This window comes from Muscardinus avellanarius (genome assembly GCF_963383645.1).
Source record: "Muscardinus avellanarius genome assembly, chromosome: 2".
Lineage (NCBI taxonomy): Eukaryota > Metazoa > Chordata > Mammalia > Rodentia > Gliridae > Muscardinus > Muscardinus avellanarius.
The window spans coordinates 99,249,248-99,262,860 of NC_137787.1; the positions used below are offsets into that span (position 1 = coordinate 99,249,248).

Genomic DNA, 13,613 nt, shown 5'->3' on the forward strand with positions numbered 1-13,613 from the left:
TGAGACCCTGTTTCAAAATAAAAAATAAGCCGGGCGTGGTGGTACACACTTGTAATACCAGCATTTGGGAGGCCGAGACAGGAGGCTCGTGGTTCGCGGACAGCCTCAGCTACTTAGGGAGGCCCTCTGCAACTCAGTGAGACCCGGTTTCAAAATAAAGAATAAAATATTGGGCAGGGGCTATAGCTCGGAGGTCGAATGCCCCTGGGTTCCATCCCCAGACTTGCAAAAAAAAAAGGAGCCGAGCGTAATGGCACACACTTGTAATCCCAGTACTGAAGAGGATGAGACAGGAGAATCACAGCTTCAAGTCCAGTTTCAACTATTTAGCGAGGCCCTCCACAACTTAGTGAGACCCTGTTTCAAAATAAAGAAAAAAACAGAGCTGAGGGTGTAGCTTGGAGGTAGAATGCTCCTGGGTTCAATCATCAGTACTGCAAAAAATGGTAGTAGTAGTAATAATAATAATAATAATAATAATAATAATAGTAAGGCACCACCCAGCCACAACCCATCAATGTTGGGGACCTGAAGATTATGATGAAGTCCGACCTCCCCCCTGCTGTGCACCCCTGATCACCCGCTCACGGGGTCTCCTATAAAATCAGAACTGTACAGACCTCAAAGGCGCTCTCTCGCTCTCGAGGTGGCTGCGTTCCCCCTCAAATGTGTCTTCCACTTTCCTAAATAAACCCCATCTCTGTCTCTGAAAAAATAAATAAATAATAGGGCTGGGGGTGTAGCTTAGAAGTAAAAGGCCCCTGGGTTCCATTCCCAGTACAAAAGATAAAAAGCTGGACTTGGCATTTCTTCCCACTTACTTTGTCTTTTAGGTACAGGGGATGGAACCCAGGGGTGTTCTTCCTCTGAGTTGGACCCCCAGCTCTTTTGATTTTGAAACAGAATCTCACTAAGTTGCATTGGCAGCCCCACTCACTCTTTTTCTTTCTTTCTTTCTTTCTTTCTTTCTTTCTTTCTTTCTTTTCTTTCTTTCTTTTTTTCTTCCTTCCTTCCTCCCTCCCTGCATGTCCTCTCTCTCTCTCTCTCTCTCTCTCTCTCTCTCTCTCTCTCTCTCTCTCTCTCTCTCTTCTCTCTCTCTCTCCTGTACTGAATTTAGGGGCATTCTTTTATTTATTTATTTATTTTTGCAGTGCTAGGGATGGAACCCAGAGGCATTCTACCTCCAAGCTACATCCCCAGCCCTATTTTTTATTCTTTATTTTGAAACAGGATCTCACTGAGTTGCAGAGGGCCTAAGTAGCTGGGGCTAGCTTTGAACCTTCGCAATCCTCCTGTCTCAGCCTCCCAAATGCTGGTATTATGCCAGGTGTGGTGGTGCACGCTTTTAATCCCAGCATTTGGGAGGCTTAGACAGGAGGATCGTGCAGGTTCAAAGCTAGCCTCAGCTACTTAGTGAGGCCCTTTGCAACTCAGTGAGATCCTGTTTCAAAAAATAAAGAATAAAAAATAGTGCTGGGGGTGTCGCTCAGAGGTAGAATGCCCCTGGGTTCCATCCTCAGTACAAAAAAAAAAAAAAAAAAAAAGCTGGTATTACAAGTGTGCGCCACCACGCCCGGCTCAAACTTAGAGGAGCATTCTACCTCTTATCTACACCCCTAGCTCTTTTCATATGTTTTATTTTTAAACAGGCTTTCACTAAGTTGTGGAGGGTCTTATAAGGTTGCTGAGTCTGACTGCAAACCTGTGATCCTCCTGTCTCACCTTCCCAAGTACTGGGATTACAAGCATGCACCACCACATGCACCACCACGCCTGGCTGCCTGCTCATTTTCTTCTTTCTTTTTTTTGTTTTTTTCTTTTCTTTTTTTGTTTTTTTTTCAGTAGTGGGGATGGAACCCAGAGGCATTCCACCTCTGAGCCACACCACATATTTTTTTTATTCTTATTTATTTATTTTTTGTGGTTCTGGGGACTGAACCCAGGGGGCAGAGCCTCTGAGCTACACCCCCAGCCCTGTTTTTTATTCTTTATTTTGAAACAAGGTCTCACTAAGTTGCGGAGGGCCTCACTAAGTAGCTGAGGCTGGCAGTGAACCGTGATCCTCCTGTCTCAGCCTCCTGAATGCTGGGATTACAAGTGTGCACCACCACTCCCAGCTTTGCCCACTCACTTTCAATAGACCCCTTACATATTAGTAATGAAGTCAAGATTTCCCAATGGAAGCCGGGTGTGGTGGCGCACGCTTGTAATCCCAACATTCGGGAGGCTGAGACCAGAGGATCGTGGTTCGCAGACAGCCTCAGCTACTTAGTGAGGCCCTCTGCAACTCAGTGAGACCTGGTTTCAAAATAAAGAATAAAAAATAGGGCAGGGGTTGTAGCCTGGAGGTTGAATGCCCCTGGGTTCCATCCCCAGACCCGCAAAAAAAAAAAAAAAAAAAAAAAAAAAAAAAATCCCAATGGAGATAGGAAGGGATAGCTGATATGCAGATATTGCATAATGTCCAGTATTTCCTTTGAAAAATTATCTGTGAGCCGGGCGTGGTGGCACATGCTTGTAATCCCAGCATTCAGAAGGCTGAGACCAGAGGATCATGGTTCATGGCCAGCCTCAGCTACTTAGTGAGGCTCTCTGCAACTCAGTGAGACCCTGTCTCAAAATAAAACAATATCAAAATAGAGCTGGAGGTATAGCTCAAAGGTAGAATGCCCTTGGGTTTCATCCCTAGTACTGCAAAATAATAAATAAATAAATAAATAAATAAATATAAAAAGGACTGAGGGTGTATCTCAAAGGTAGAATGCCCCTGGGTTCAATCTCAGTGCCACAAAAGATAAATAAATAAAAATTATCCAAACTTTTTTTTTTTTTTGGTGGTCCTGGGGTTCCTGCCTTCTACCTCCGGGCTACACTCCCAGACCTATTTTGTACTTTTTATTTGGAAACAGGGTCTCTTAAGCCAGCGAGGCTGGCTTCGAACCTGTGCGATTCTCCTGTCTATGCCTCCCAAGCGCGGGGATTTACAAGCATGCGCCACCACGCCCTGCCCCAGCCCTTTTTATTTTAAAACAAGTTCTCACTAAGTTACTGAGACTGGTCTCAAATGTGTGCTCCTCCCGACTCAGCCTCCCAGGTACTGTAGTAAAGGCATACGCCACTGCCCAGGCTTTATTTTTTCTTTTGAAGCAGGATCTGCCTAAATTGCCCAGAACGGCTCAGACTTGTGATCCTCCTGCCCTCTGGCCTCTGGAGTAGTTCTGATTACAGACGTGCTCCACTATACCAGCTTCTACTTTTTAAGCCTAACATATTTTGTATCCTTTTTTTTTTTTTTTTTTTTTCAGCACCAGGGATTGAACCCAAGGGCATTCTGCCTCTGAGCTATATCCCTAGCCCTACTTTTTCTCTATTTTGAAATAGGGTGTCTCTGCCAGGCGTGGTGGTGCATGCTTGTAATTGCAGCATTTGGGAGGCTGAAACAGGAGGATCGTGGTTCACGGACAGCCTCAGCTACTTAGTGAGGCCCTCTGCAACTCAGTGAGACCCTGTTTCAAAGTAAAGAATAAAAAATAGGGCTGGTGGTGTAGCTCGGAGTTAGAATGCCCCTGGGTTCAAGTCCACAGTACTGCAAGAAAGAGAAGGAAGGAAGGAAGGAAGGAAGGAAGGAAGGAAGGAAGGAGAGGGAGGGAGGAAGGAAGGAAGGGAGGGAAAAATAGAAGGAAGGAAGGAAGGAAAGAAAGAAAGAAAAGAAAGAAAGAAAGAAAGAAAGAAAGAAAGAAAGAAAGAAAGAAAGAAAGAAGAAAGAAAGGTCTCACTGAGTTGCAAAAGGCTGGCTGCAAACCTGCAATTCATCTGTCTCAGCCTCCCAAGTACTGGGATTACAAGTGTGAGTCACCACATCTAGTTGATAAATTACTTTTGATAACTTCTTAGAATTGGAAGTAGTAGGTAAATAGGTATGGTGGGTCACAGGTGTAATCCCAGCTACTGGGGAAGCTGAGGCAGGAGAATCTCAGGTTCGAGGCCAGCCTCAGCAAATTAGTGAGGTCCTCCTCTACCAGAGGATTAGGTGGCAGAAATCTTTTATTCTTTAGGCTGACTCTTCATGCTCTTGTTTCCTTTGCTGTGCAAAAGCTTTTTAATTTGATGCCATCCTATTTATTTATTTATTTATTTATTTATTTATTGCAGGTCTGGGGATGGAACCCAGAGGCATTTAACCTCCAAGCTACACCTCCGCCCAATTTTTTATTCTTTATTTTGAAACAGGGTCTCCCTGAGTTGCGAAGGATCTCACTAAGTAGCTGAGGCTGTCCACAAACCACGATCCTCCGGTCTCAGCCTCCCAAATGCTGGGATGAGAAGCGTGCACCACCACGCCCGGCTGCCATCCTATTTATTGATTTTTTTTTTTTTTTTTTTTGCAGTACTGGGGATGGAACCTAGGGGCATTCTACCTCTGAGCTACACCCCCAGCCCTATTTTTTGTTCTTTATTTTGAAACAGGGTCTCACTGAGTTGCAAAGGGCTTTACTAAGTAGCTGAGGCTGGCTGTGAACTGAGATCCTTCTGTCTCAGCCTCCCATATACTGGGATTATAAGCGTGCGCCACTACACCCAGCTTATTGAGCTTGTATTTATTAATTAATTAATTTATTTTGGTGCTGGGAATTGAACCCTAAGGCATTTTACCTCTAAGCTACACTCTAGCCCTGTTTTGTTTTTTATTTTGAAACAGGCATTAAGCCAGGCATGGTGATACACACCTGTAATCCTAATACTTGGGAGGCTGAGACAGGAGGATCACAGGATCCAGGGCAGCCTCAACAAGCAGTGAGACTCTCAGCCACCTAGTGAGACCCTGTTTCAAAACAAAAAATAAAATTGGGCTGGGTGTGTTGCTGAGAAGAAGGCTGCCCCTGGGTTCAATCTCCAGTGCCACCAATAAATAAATAAATGAACAAACAAAACAAAAGAAAGAAAGAGAGGAAGAAAGAAAGAAAGAAAGAAAGAAAGAAAGAAAGAAAGAAAGAAAGAAAGAAAGAAAGCAGCACCTCACTAAGTTGCTGAGGATATCTCCAAACCTGCGATCCTCCTATCTCAGCCTCCCCAGTGGATTACAGCTGTGCACCTGACAATACCATGTGGTTCCACTTATATAAGACACTTTGAAGCCGGGCATGGTGGCACAGGCTTGGGAGGCTGAGACAGGATTGCAGGCTCAACAAACAGTAAAGACTATTTAGTAGTGAGACTCTCGTTAACCTAGCAAGACCCTGTTTCAAAATAAAAATTTAAAAAGAGGACTGGAGGTATAGCTTGGAGATTGAGTGCCCCTTGGTTCAATCCCCAGTAACACACACACACACACACACACACACACACACACACACACACACACACACTGTCCTTGGTAGTCCTGTTCGTAGAGACAGAAAGTAGAATAGAGATTACCAAAGGGCTGGGGGAAAGGGGAATGGAGATTATTTGTTGTTGTTCTTTAATAGGCACAGAATTTCAGTTTGAGAAGATGAAAAAGTTCTAGAGAGGGATGGCAGTGATGGTTGCACAATGTGAATATATTTAATACTGCTGAATTACACATTTTTTTGTCTTTTTTTGGAACCAGGGATCGAACCCAGAGCGCCACACCTGCAAAGCAGGCGCTTTGCCACCGAGCTACATCCCAGCCCTTGAATTACCCATTTTAAATGTTTAAAATGAAGCCAGGAGTGGAGGCACACACTGTAAGCCCAGTACTCAGGAGGATGAGACAGGAGGATCGCAGTTCGCAGACAGCCTGTTACTTAGCGAGGCCTGCCATAACTAAATGAGACTGTTTCACAATAAAGAATAAAAAATAGTGTGGGGGGGTTAGCTCGGAGGTAGAGGGCCCCTGGGTTCAATTTCCAGGGCTGCAAAAAATAAAAATAATGCCAGGTGTGGTGGCATACACTTGTCATCCCAGCATTTGGGAGGCTGAGACAGGAGGATGGTGGTTCAAGGACAGCCTCAGCTACTTAGTGAGGCCCTCTGCAACTCAATGAGACCCTGTTTCAAAATAAAGAATAAAAATAGGGCTGAGTATGTAGCTTGAAGGTAAAATGCCCTTGGGTTTCATCCCCAGTACTGCAAAAAATAAATAATAAATAAATGTGCTGCCACTGGGGAAAATACAAAAGAATTGATCATTGATCATTGGCAGAAGGTTGGAGGGAAGGAGAGAGTGTTCCTCTGACGGGAAGAGTAGAATTCCATGCAGCACTTCATTTGCAGAGCACCGGGACACACTCCAGTGACCTGGTAACCTCTCCCTGCCCCTGGCCACAGCAGCTGAAAGAACTGATACCGTGAGTTCAAATACTGATCCGATTACTTTTATTGACGTCTGTGGGGAAAGGGCTGTTTTGTGTTGACTGAAGTGATTTTTCGGGAAGACGGTGGGGACTGAAGCAAGATGATCCTTCAGAAGCCCAGGACAAGGGCAATGCTTCTGCAGGCTCTGAACGTGCACAGTGCTGTGTAGTTACTTTCTGCAAAGGATGAACACGGTAAAACCAGTAAAACCTCAACCCACTTGAGTTTCATAGGCATGAACACTCTTCAACTACATTCAGCCAAAACTTCAAGAGAAATTATTATTTATTATATTATTATTATTATTATTTATTACTGTACTGGGGATGGAACCCAGGGACATTCTACCTCCTAGCTACACCCCCAGCCCTGATTTTTATTCTTTATTCTGAAACAGGATCTCACTGAGTTGCAGAGGGCCTCACTAAGTAGCTGAGGCTGGCTGCGAACCTGCGGTCCTCCTGTCTCAGCCTCCCAAATGCTGGGATTACAGGGGTGCGCCATCATGTCCAGCTTAAGAGAAATTACCTTATACCAGTGTAGTTACCCTCATATAGTTCCAAAGAAAACAAATTGCAAGCTTAGAGTGAGAGTCTAGTTTTAGGTCATCTGATCTGTATTGTATTAGGAAGTATATTTTATGACCATATTGGGAAAGTCTTTTTTATTTTGGGTACTGGGGATGGAACCCAGGGGCCTTCTACCTCCAAGCTACGTCCCCAGCCCTATTTTATTTTTATTTTGAAACAGGGTCTTGCTAGGTTAATGCTGATTGCTTAGTTAAGAATCTCTAGAATCCAGAGGCATTTGCTTACTAATTATACAAACAGCTTGCAAAACCAAACAAAAATGATTTGTGTTAACTGTGTTCAGGGATTGTACTTGGGTTTCATCTTCTTGGTCAATACATGATTCTAACTTGCACATTTTGAGGTCGTTAGCACAGGTCAGAGGATGCATGTTCTGCGTGTATTGGTGTGAGGAAGCTGAAATGGATTCATAGGACCAATCTCTGAAGAACTGGAAAACAACTTTATCTTATCAGAATGTTGACTAAATATCTCTAATTTCTTAAGTCAGGTTTTCAATGTTCCACTATGCTTATCAAAACAAGTACTCTTGTGATAGTGAAGGTTGTTAATGGCAGTTTCATTGATTGGGGATATCTTCCTCAGAGAATTTGGCTGAAAGACACGTCAGTTTAGCTGGGTGTGGTGGTATATACTTGTAATCTCAGTACTTGGGAGGTTGAGACAGAAGGGTGGCAGGTTCCAGGCCAGCATCAGCACATTAGTGAGCTCCGTTTCCAAATAAAAAATAAGATAGGGCTGAGGGTGTAGCACAGAGGTAGAATGTCCTTGGGTTCAGTCCTCAGTACCAAACACACACACACACACACACACACACACACACACACACACACACATGCACACGCACACACGCGCGTGCGCGCGGAAGTCAGTTAAATAATCCTATCATTCAAATTTCAAGCTCTTTTCTTTCTTTCTTTCTTTTCTTTCTTCCTTTCTTTTTTTTTACTTATTTGTACTAAACACTGAATGCTCAGCCATTCTACATTCAAACTACAACTCTAGCCTTCTGTTACTTTATTGTTTGTTTATTTATTTGCAATACTGGGAACCCAGGGGCATTCTACCTTCCAGCTACACCCCTAGCCCTATTTTTTATTCTTTATTTTGAAACAGGGTCTCACTGAGTTGCAAAGGGTCTCATTAAGTAGCTGAGGCTGTCCTCAAACCTCGATCCTCCTGCCTCAGCCTTCCAAATGCTGGGATTACAAGCGTGCACCACCACGCCTAGCCTGCAGTCATACATCTTTATAGAGTACAAGATGGCAGAGGCATACACGCACACATCACTCATTTAGCCCTTCCCCAGTCCCTTCCCATTTCCTCCCCGGCCCCCTTCTCATGTTTGGCTTAGTGATTGACTTCGATATGTTCATGAATATACATCATGTTCATTAGGGAGTTTCCTTCTTCCCCCTCCCATCGCCCTCAGTTAGGTCGCCTTATTTGCTCATCTATAGTTTCTCTTTCATTGTCTAGAGTTCCTTCTATGACCCTTTTCCTCCCTAGCTTCCACATATTAGGGAGAACATCTGATTTCTTACCTTTTGTGACTGGCTAATCTCACTTAGCATAATGTTCTCCAGTTCCATCCATTTCCCTGTAAATGAGTAATTGTGTTCTTCTTTATGGCTGAGTAAAATTCCATTGTGTACATATCCCATAGTTTTGTAGTTCATTCATCTGTTAATGGACATCTTGGCTGGTTCCATAGTTTGGCAATTGTGAATTGACCCCACCACTTTTTATTTTCTATTTTGAAACAGGGCCTCACTGAGTTGCTGAGGCTGCCTCAAGCCTGCCATCCTCCTTCTCATCCTCCCAAGTACTGGAATTACAGTCCCCCATCACCACATCTGGCTAGAGAAGTGTTGAAGTCCTGCTTCTGAAGAAACATGCAATCTAGTATAGAATGGAGAGTCATGTGCATCAAAGGGTTAGAGAACAACACAGAACAACCAAGGACTCCAACGCGGCTGCAGTGTTTCTGGACCAACCAGAATCACAGGGAAACATTTGTTAAATTGCATGTTCCAGCCAGGCCTGGTGACGCACACCTGTAATCCCAGTACTTGGGAGGCTGAGACACAAGGATTGTAGGTTCACTGCCAACCTCAGCAATTTAGAGAGGCCCTTCTCAATTTAGACGCTGTTTCAAAAATAAAGAATTAAAAATAGGGTGGTGGTATAGCCCAGAGGTAGAATGTTCCCGGGTTCCATTCCCCAGTACCACAAACAATAATGATAAAAAAAAAAAAAAAGCCAAGCGTGGTGGTACATGCTTGTAATCCCAGCATTTGGGAGGCTGAGAAGGAGAATCCAGGTTCGTGGACCGCCTCAGCTACTTAGTGAGGCCCTCTGCAACTCAGTGAGACCATGTTTCAAAATAAAGAATAAAAAATCAAGCTGGGATGTAGCTCAGAAGTAGAATGTCCCTGGGTTCCATCCCCGGTACCACACACAAAAAAATAATGAAAAAGAAACTAAACTGGATGTGATGGTGGATGCCTGTAATCCCAGGATTTGGGAGGCTGAGACAGGAGGATTGTGGTTCAAGGACATCTTCAGCTACTTATTGAGGGCATTTGAAAATCAGCGAGACCCTATTTTTAAAAATACAAAGAATAAAGCCGGGCGTGGTGGCGCACGCTTGTAATCCTAGCATTCGGGAGGCTGAGATCTGGAGGATCGCAGTTCGTGCACAGCCTCAGCTACTTAGTGAGGCCCTCTGCAACTCAGTGAGACCGATTTCAAAATAAAGAATAAAAAATAGGGCAGGGGGTGTAGCCCGGAGGGTGAATGCCCCTGAGTTCCATCCCCAGACCCGCAAAAAAAAAAAAAAAAAAGAATAAAAAATAGGGCTGAGGGTGTGGCTAGGGAGTAGAAAGTAGAATGCCCCTGGGTTCCATCCCCAGTACTGTAAAAATAAATAAATAAAATGGTGAACGAATAAATAAAAATAAAAAATTAAGTCAATAACCTTCTAATGGAAAGTTGGGTGGGAACCGAGCGCCCAGGGCCTCGGTGGCCTGTGCCTGCTGTTCCCCCGCTCACGGCTCCTCTTCCCTCTGGTTGGTTTCAGGTGGAAAGCTCTCGGTGGTCCTACCAGCGGAAGAGATCTCCGCGTTTCTGCGAGAACCATCCACGTCTGCACTGGGCAAGGTGACAACAGCCTAGAAATAGAGCATCTGTAACAGCTAAAGAAAGCTGAGGTTTTTGCTTGTTAAAAACAAGCAAAGTTTTTGTGTGCTCATTCGGCATTTTTATAAAATCCTCTTCTGAATGTATACATTCTGTAGATTCATAATTTAAAAACGAGGGTGTATTTCGAGTTACCCCCCCATGTCATTTTGGCATGGGGCTGTATTTCTATTTTCTGTATTTCTATCTTTCTAATAAACTTCTTTAAATCTTCAGCAACTGTCAAAAAAAAAAAAAAACAACCATAATTTAAAAACGAAATCTTGCCAGGTATGGTGGCATGTGCCTGTAAATCCCAGTACTTGCAGGTTAGTGGACAGTCTCAGCAACTTAGCAAAATCTTGTTTCTAAATAAAAAATAAAATGGGGCAGGGGGTTTATCTCAGAGGCAGAATGCCCGTGAGTTCAATCTCCAGTATCACACAGACACACACACACACACACACACACACACACACACACACACCCACACAAAATTTCATTTGCTGTAGCAACAGCTTCCCTACAGGAAGACGGCAAATGCTTCTGCTGTTTTTTATTAAGAGTCCAAACTAGTCATGTGTAGTGGCCATTGCCCACAACCCCAGCTACTCGGGAGGCTAGGGCAGCAGGATTGCAAGTTCCAGGACATGTTGGACAACTTAGTGAGATCTTGTCTCAAAATAAAATTTAAAAGGCTGGAGATGGCCAGGCGTGGTGGCGCACACTTGTAATCCCTGCGCTTGGGAGGCTGAGACAGGAGGATCACACGGGTTCAAAGCCAGCCTCAGCTACTTAGTGAGGCTCTCAGCAACTTAGTGAGACCCTGTTTCCAAATAAAATATTTTTAAAAAAAGACCCTGGGCTTCACCCCCAGTACCACAAAAAAAAAATGGCTGGAGATATAGCTTAGTGATGAAGCGCTTGCCTAGCAGGCATGGGTATGTGGCCTGGGTTCAATTCCCATTGTAAGGAAAAGAAAAGCCAAACCCAAACTGCTTATGAGATGAAATTTTTTTTCTTTTTTCTTTTGGTACTGGGTATTGAACCCACAAGCATTCTGCCTCCAAGCTATACTCCCACCCAGATTTTATTTCTTATTTAGAAACAGGATCTCACTAGGTTGCTGAGAACCTTGCTCGCTAAGTTGCCAAGGCTGGCTTTGAACCTGCAGTCCTCCTGTTGGATTTTATATAAAGCAAAACAGATGCCAGAGTAAAGGAGTTTATGAAATCTGCTCCCGAGAGTACACTCTTGGTTTCTATATACTCTATAACAATTTAACTATAATGTGTGTGTGTGTGTGTGTGAGTGTGTGTATGTGTGTGTGTGCGTGTGTGTGTGTGTGTGTGTGTGTGTGTGTGTGTGTTACTGGGGATGGAACCCAGGGGCATTCTACCTCTGAGCTACACCCCAGACATTATATATATATATATATATATATATATATACACACACACACACACACACACATACATACATACATTTATTTATGGTACTAAAGGTGGAACCCAGGGGCTTTCTACTTCCGGGCTATACTCCCAGACCTATTTTCTCCTTTATTTGGAAACAGGGTCTCAGTTGCTGAGAGCCTCACTAAGTAGCTGAGGCTGGCTTCAAACCTGTGCGATCCTCCTGTCTCAGCCTCCCAAGTACCCCAGACCTATTTTTATGCGTGTGTGTGTGTGTGTGTGTGTGTGTGTGTGTGGTGCTGGGGATTGAAGCGAGGGGCGTTCTACCTCCAAACTACATCCCCAGCCTGGTTTTTTATTCATTATTTAGAAACAGGGTTTCACTAAGTTGTGGAGGGGCCTCACTAAGTAGCTGAGGCTGGCCATGAATCCAGATCCTCCTGTCTCAGCCTCTCAAATATTGAGATTACAAGCTTGGGCCGCCACCACGCCTGGCTCTTATTCTTTTATTTTGCAACAAGATCTCACTAAATTGCAGAGGCTGGCTGTGAACCTGTGATCCTCCTGTCTCACCCTCCCAAGTACTGGGATTACAAGAATATGCCAGCACCCCAACTAACTATACATAATTATTAAAAGAAAAATTAAAATATGTAAGCAGCAAACAGCTTCTTCCTTCTGGCTTCTGGGCGACATGGAAGTCTTCAGAGGAAAGAGCTGACCTGTGTGGTTCATCGACGCCAGAGATAAACCATGCTGTTCATTGCTGGGCCTCATCACAGGGCCACATGTATCAGGGTTCAGTTTTCAGATTTCCAAGTTCAGAAACTTAAACCCCAGATGTGATAAGGTTTTAGATAAACAGCATTCAGGCTGATTGCAGGGCCAGAATGCCATCTAAATTAATTTACAAAGAGTAATAATTGCTATCAGTTAGAAACTTGGGAGAGAGACCAAAGTGCTGATCAGAAAAATGCTTATTGAGCAATAGCCCTTTTTTTTTTTTTTTTTTTGCAGGTCTGGGGATGGAACCCAGGGGCATTTGACCTCCGAGCTACACCCCCTGCCCTATTTTTTATTCTTTATTTTGAAACCAGGTCTCACTGAGTTGCAAAGGGCCTCACTAAGTAGCTGAGGCTGTCCGTGAACCGTGATCCTCCAGTCTCAGCCTCCCGAATGCTGGGATTACAAGCATGTGCCACCACGCCCGGCTTAGCCTTTTTTTTTTTTTTTTTTTTTAAGGAGGAACATATAAGTTTTATTTAGGCAAGTAGGAATACAGATTAAGAAAGGCCACGATAACGCTAGGTGAGGTGGCGCACGCTTGTAATCCCCGCACTTGGGAGGCGGAGACAGGAGGATCGCACAGATTCGAAATCAGCCTTCCTGGCTTAATAGACCCTGTTTCCAAATAAAAATATAAAAATGGGTCTGGGAGTGTAGCTCAGAGGTAGCTCAGAGGTAGAAGGGTTTCCAGGAACCCTAGTACCACCGAGAGAGAGAGAGAGAGAGAGAGAGAGAGAGAGAGAGAGAGAGAGAGAGAGAGAGAGAGAGACACCATGATAAAGGGCTACATTCCAGATAAAAAGACATGGAGCCAGGCTTGGTGGTGCAAGTACTTGGGAGGCTGAATTCTGGAGCATCGCAAGTTCCAGACCAGCCTCAGCAACTACTTAGTAATGCCCACCGCGACTTTGTGAGACCTTGTTTCAAAAAATAAAAATAAAAAGGGCTGAGAGTATAGCTTGGAGGTAGAATATCCCTAGGTTTCATCCCCAGTACCAAAAAAACGAGAGAGAGAGAGAGAGAGAGAGAGAGAGAGAGAGAGAGAGAGAGAGAGAGAGAGAGAGAGAGAAAGGAAGGGTCTGGGTGAAAGTGAGCAACAGCCAGCGAGGCCTCAGGAGGCCTGCAGTGCTGGGAAGGCCCTCCCCTGCACCAGTCCAAAGCCCAGCACATCCTCACTCACAGCCCCCACCCGATGCGGGCTGTCCGTCTCCTCCTGCCTCCCTCTGATCTTTTTTCCAGCAGAATCCCTTCTTTTGCTAGTGCGCATGCGTAAGTGCCACTGCTCTTTCCCAAGCTTTGCGCTGTGTGTGAATCAGCTGGAGAGCTG

General features: G+C 44.4%; 1 protein-coding gene across 1 annotated transcript in view; it reads left to right on the plus strand.

Moving 5' to 3' along the window:
- The window catches only part of LCT (lactase), a gene marked incomplete at both ends in the record, with an annotated part of 62,605 nt that overhangs the window by 1,184 nt on the left and 47,808 nt on the right, over window positions 1-13,613 (plus strand). Inside the window, one exon of the mRNA XM_080690341.1 lies at window positions 9,991-10,070. Within this exon, the coding sequence (XP_080546467.1) occupies window positions 9,991-10,070 (80 nt within the window). The remainder of the gene's footprint in view (window positions 1-9,990; window positions 10,071-13,613) is intronic.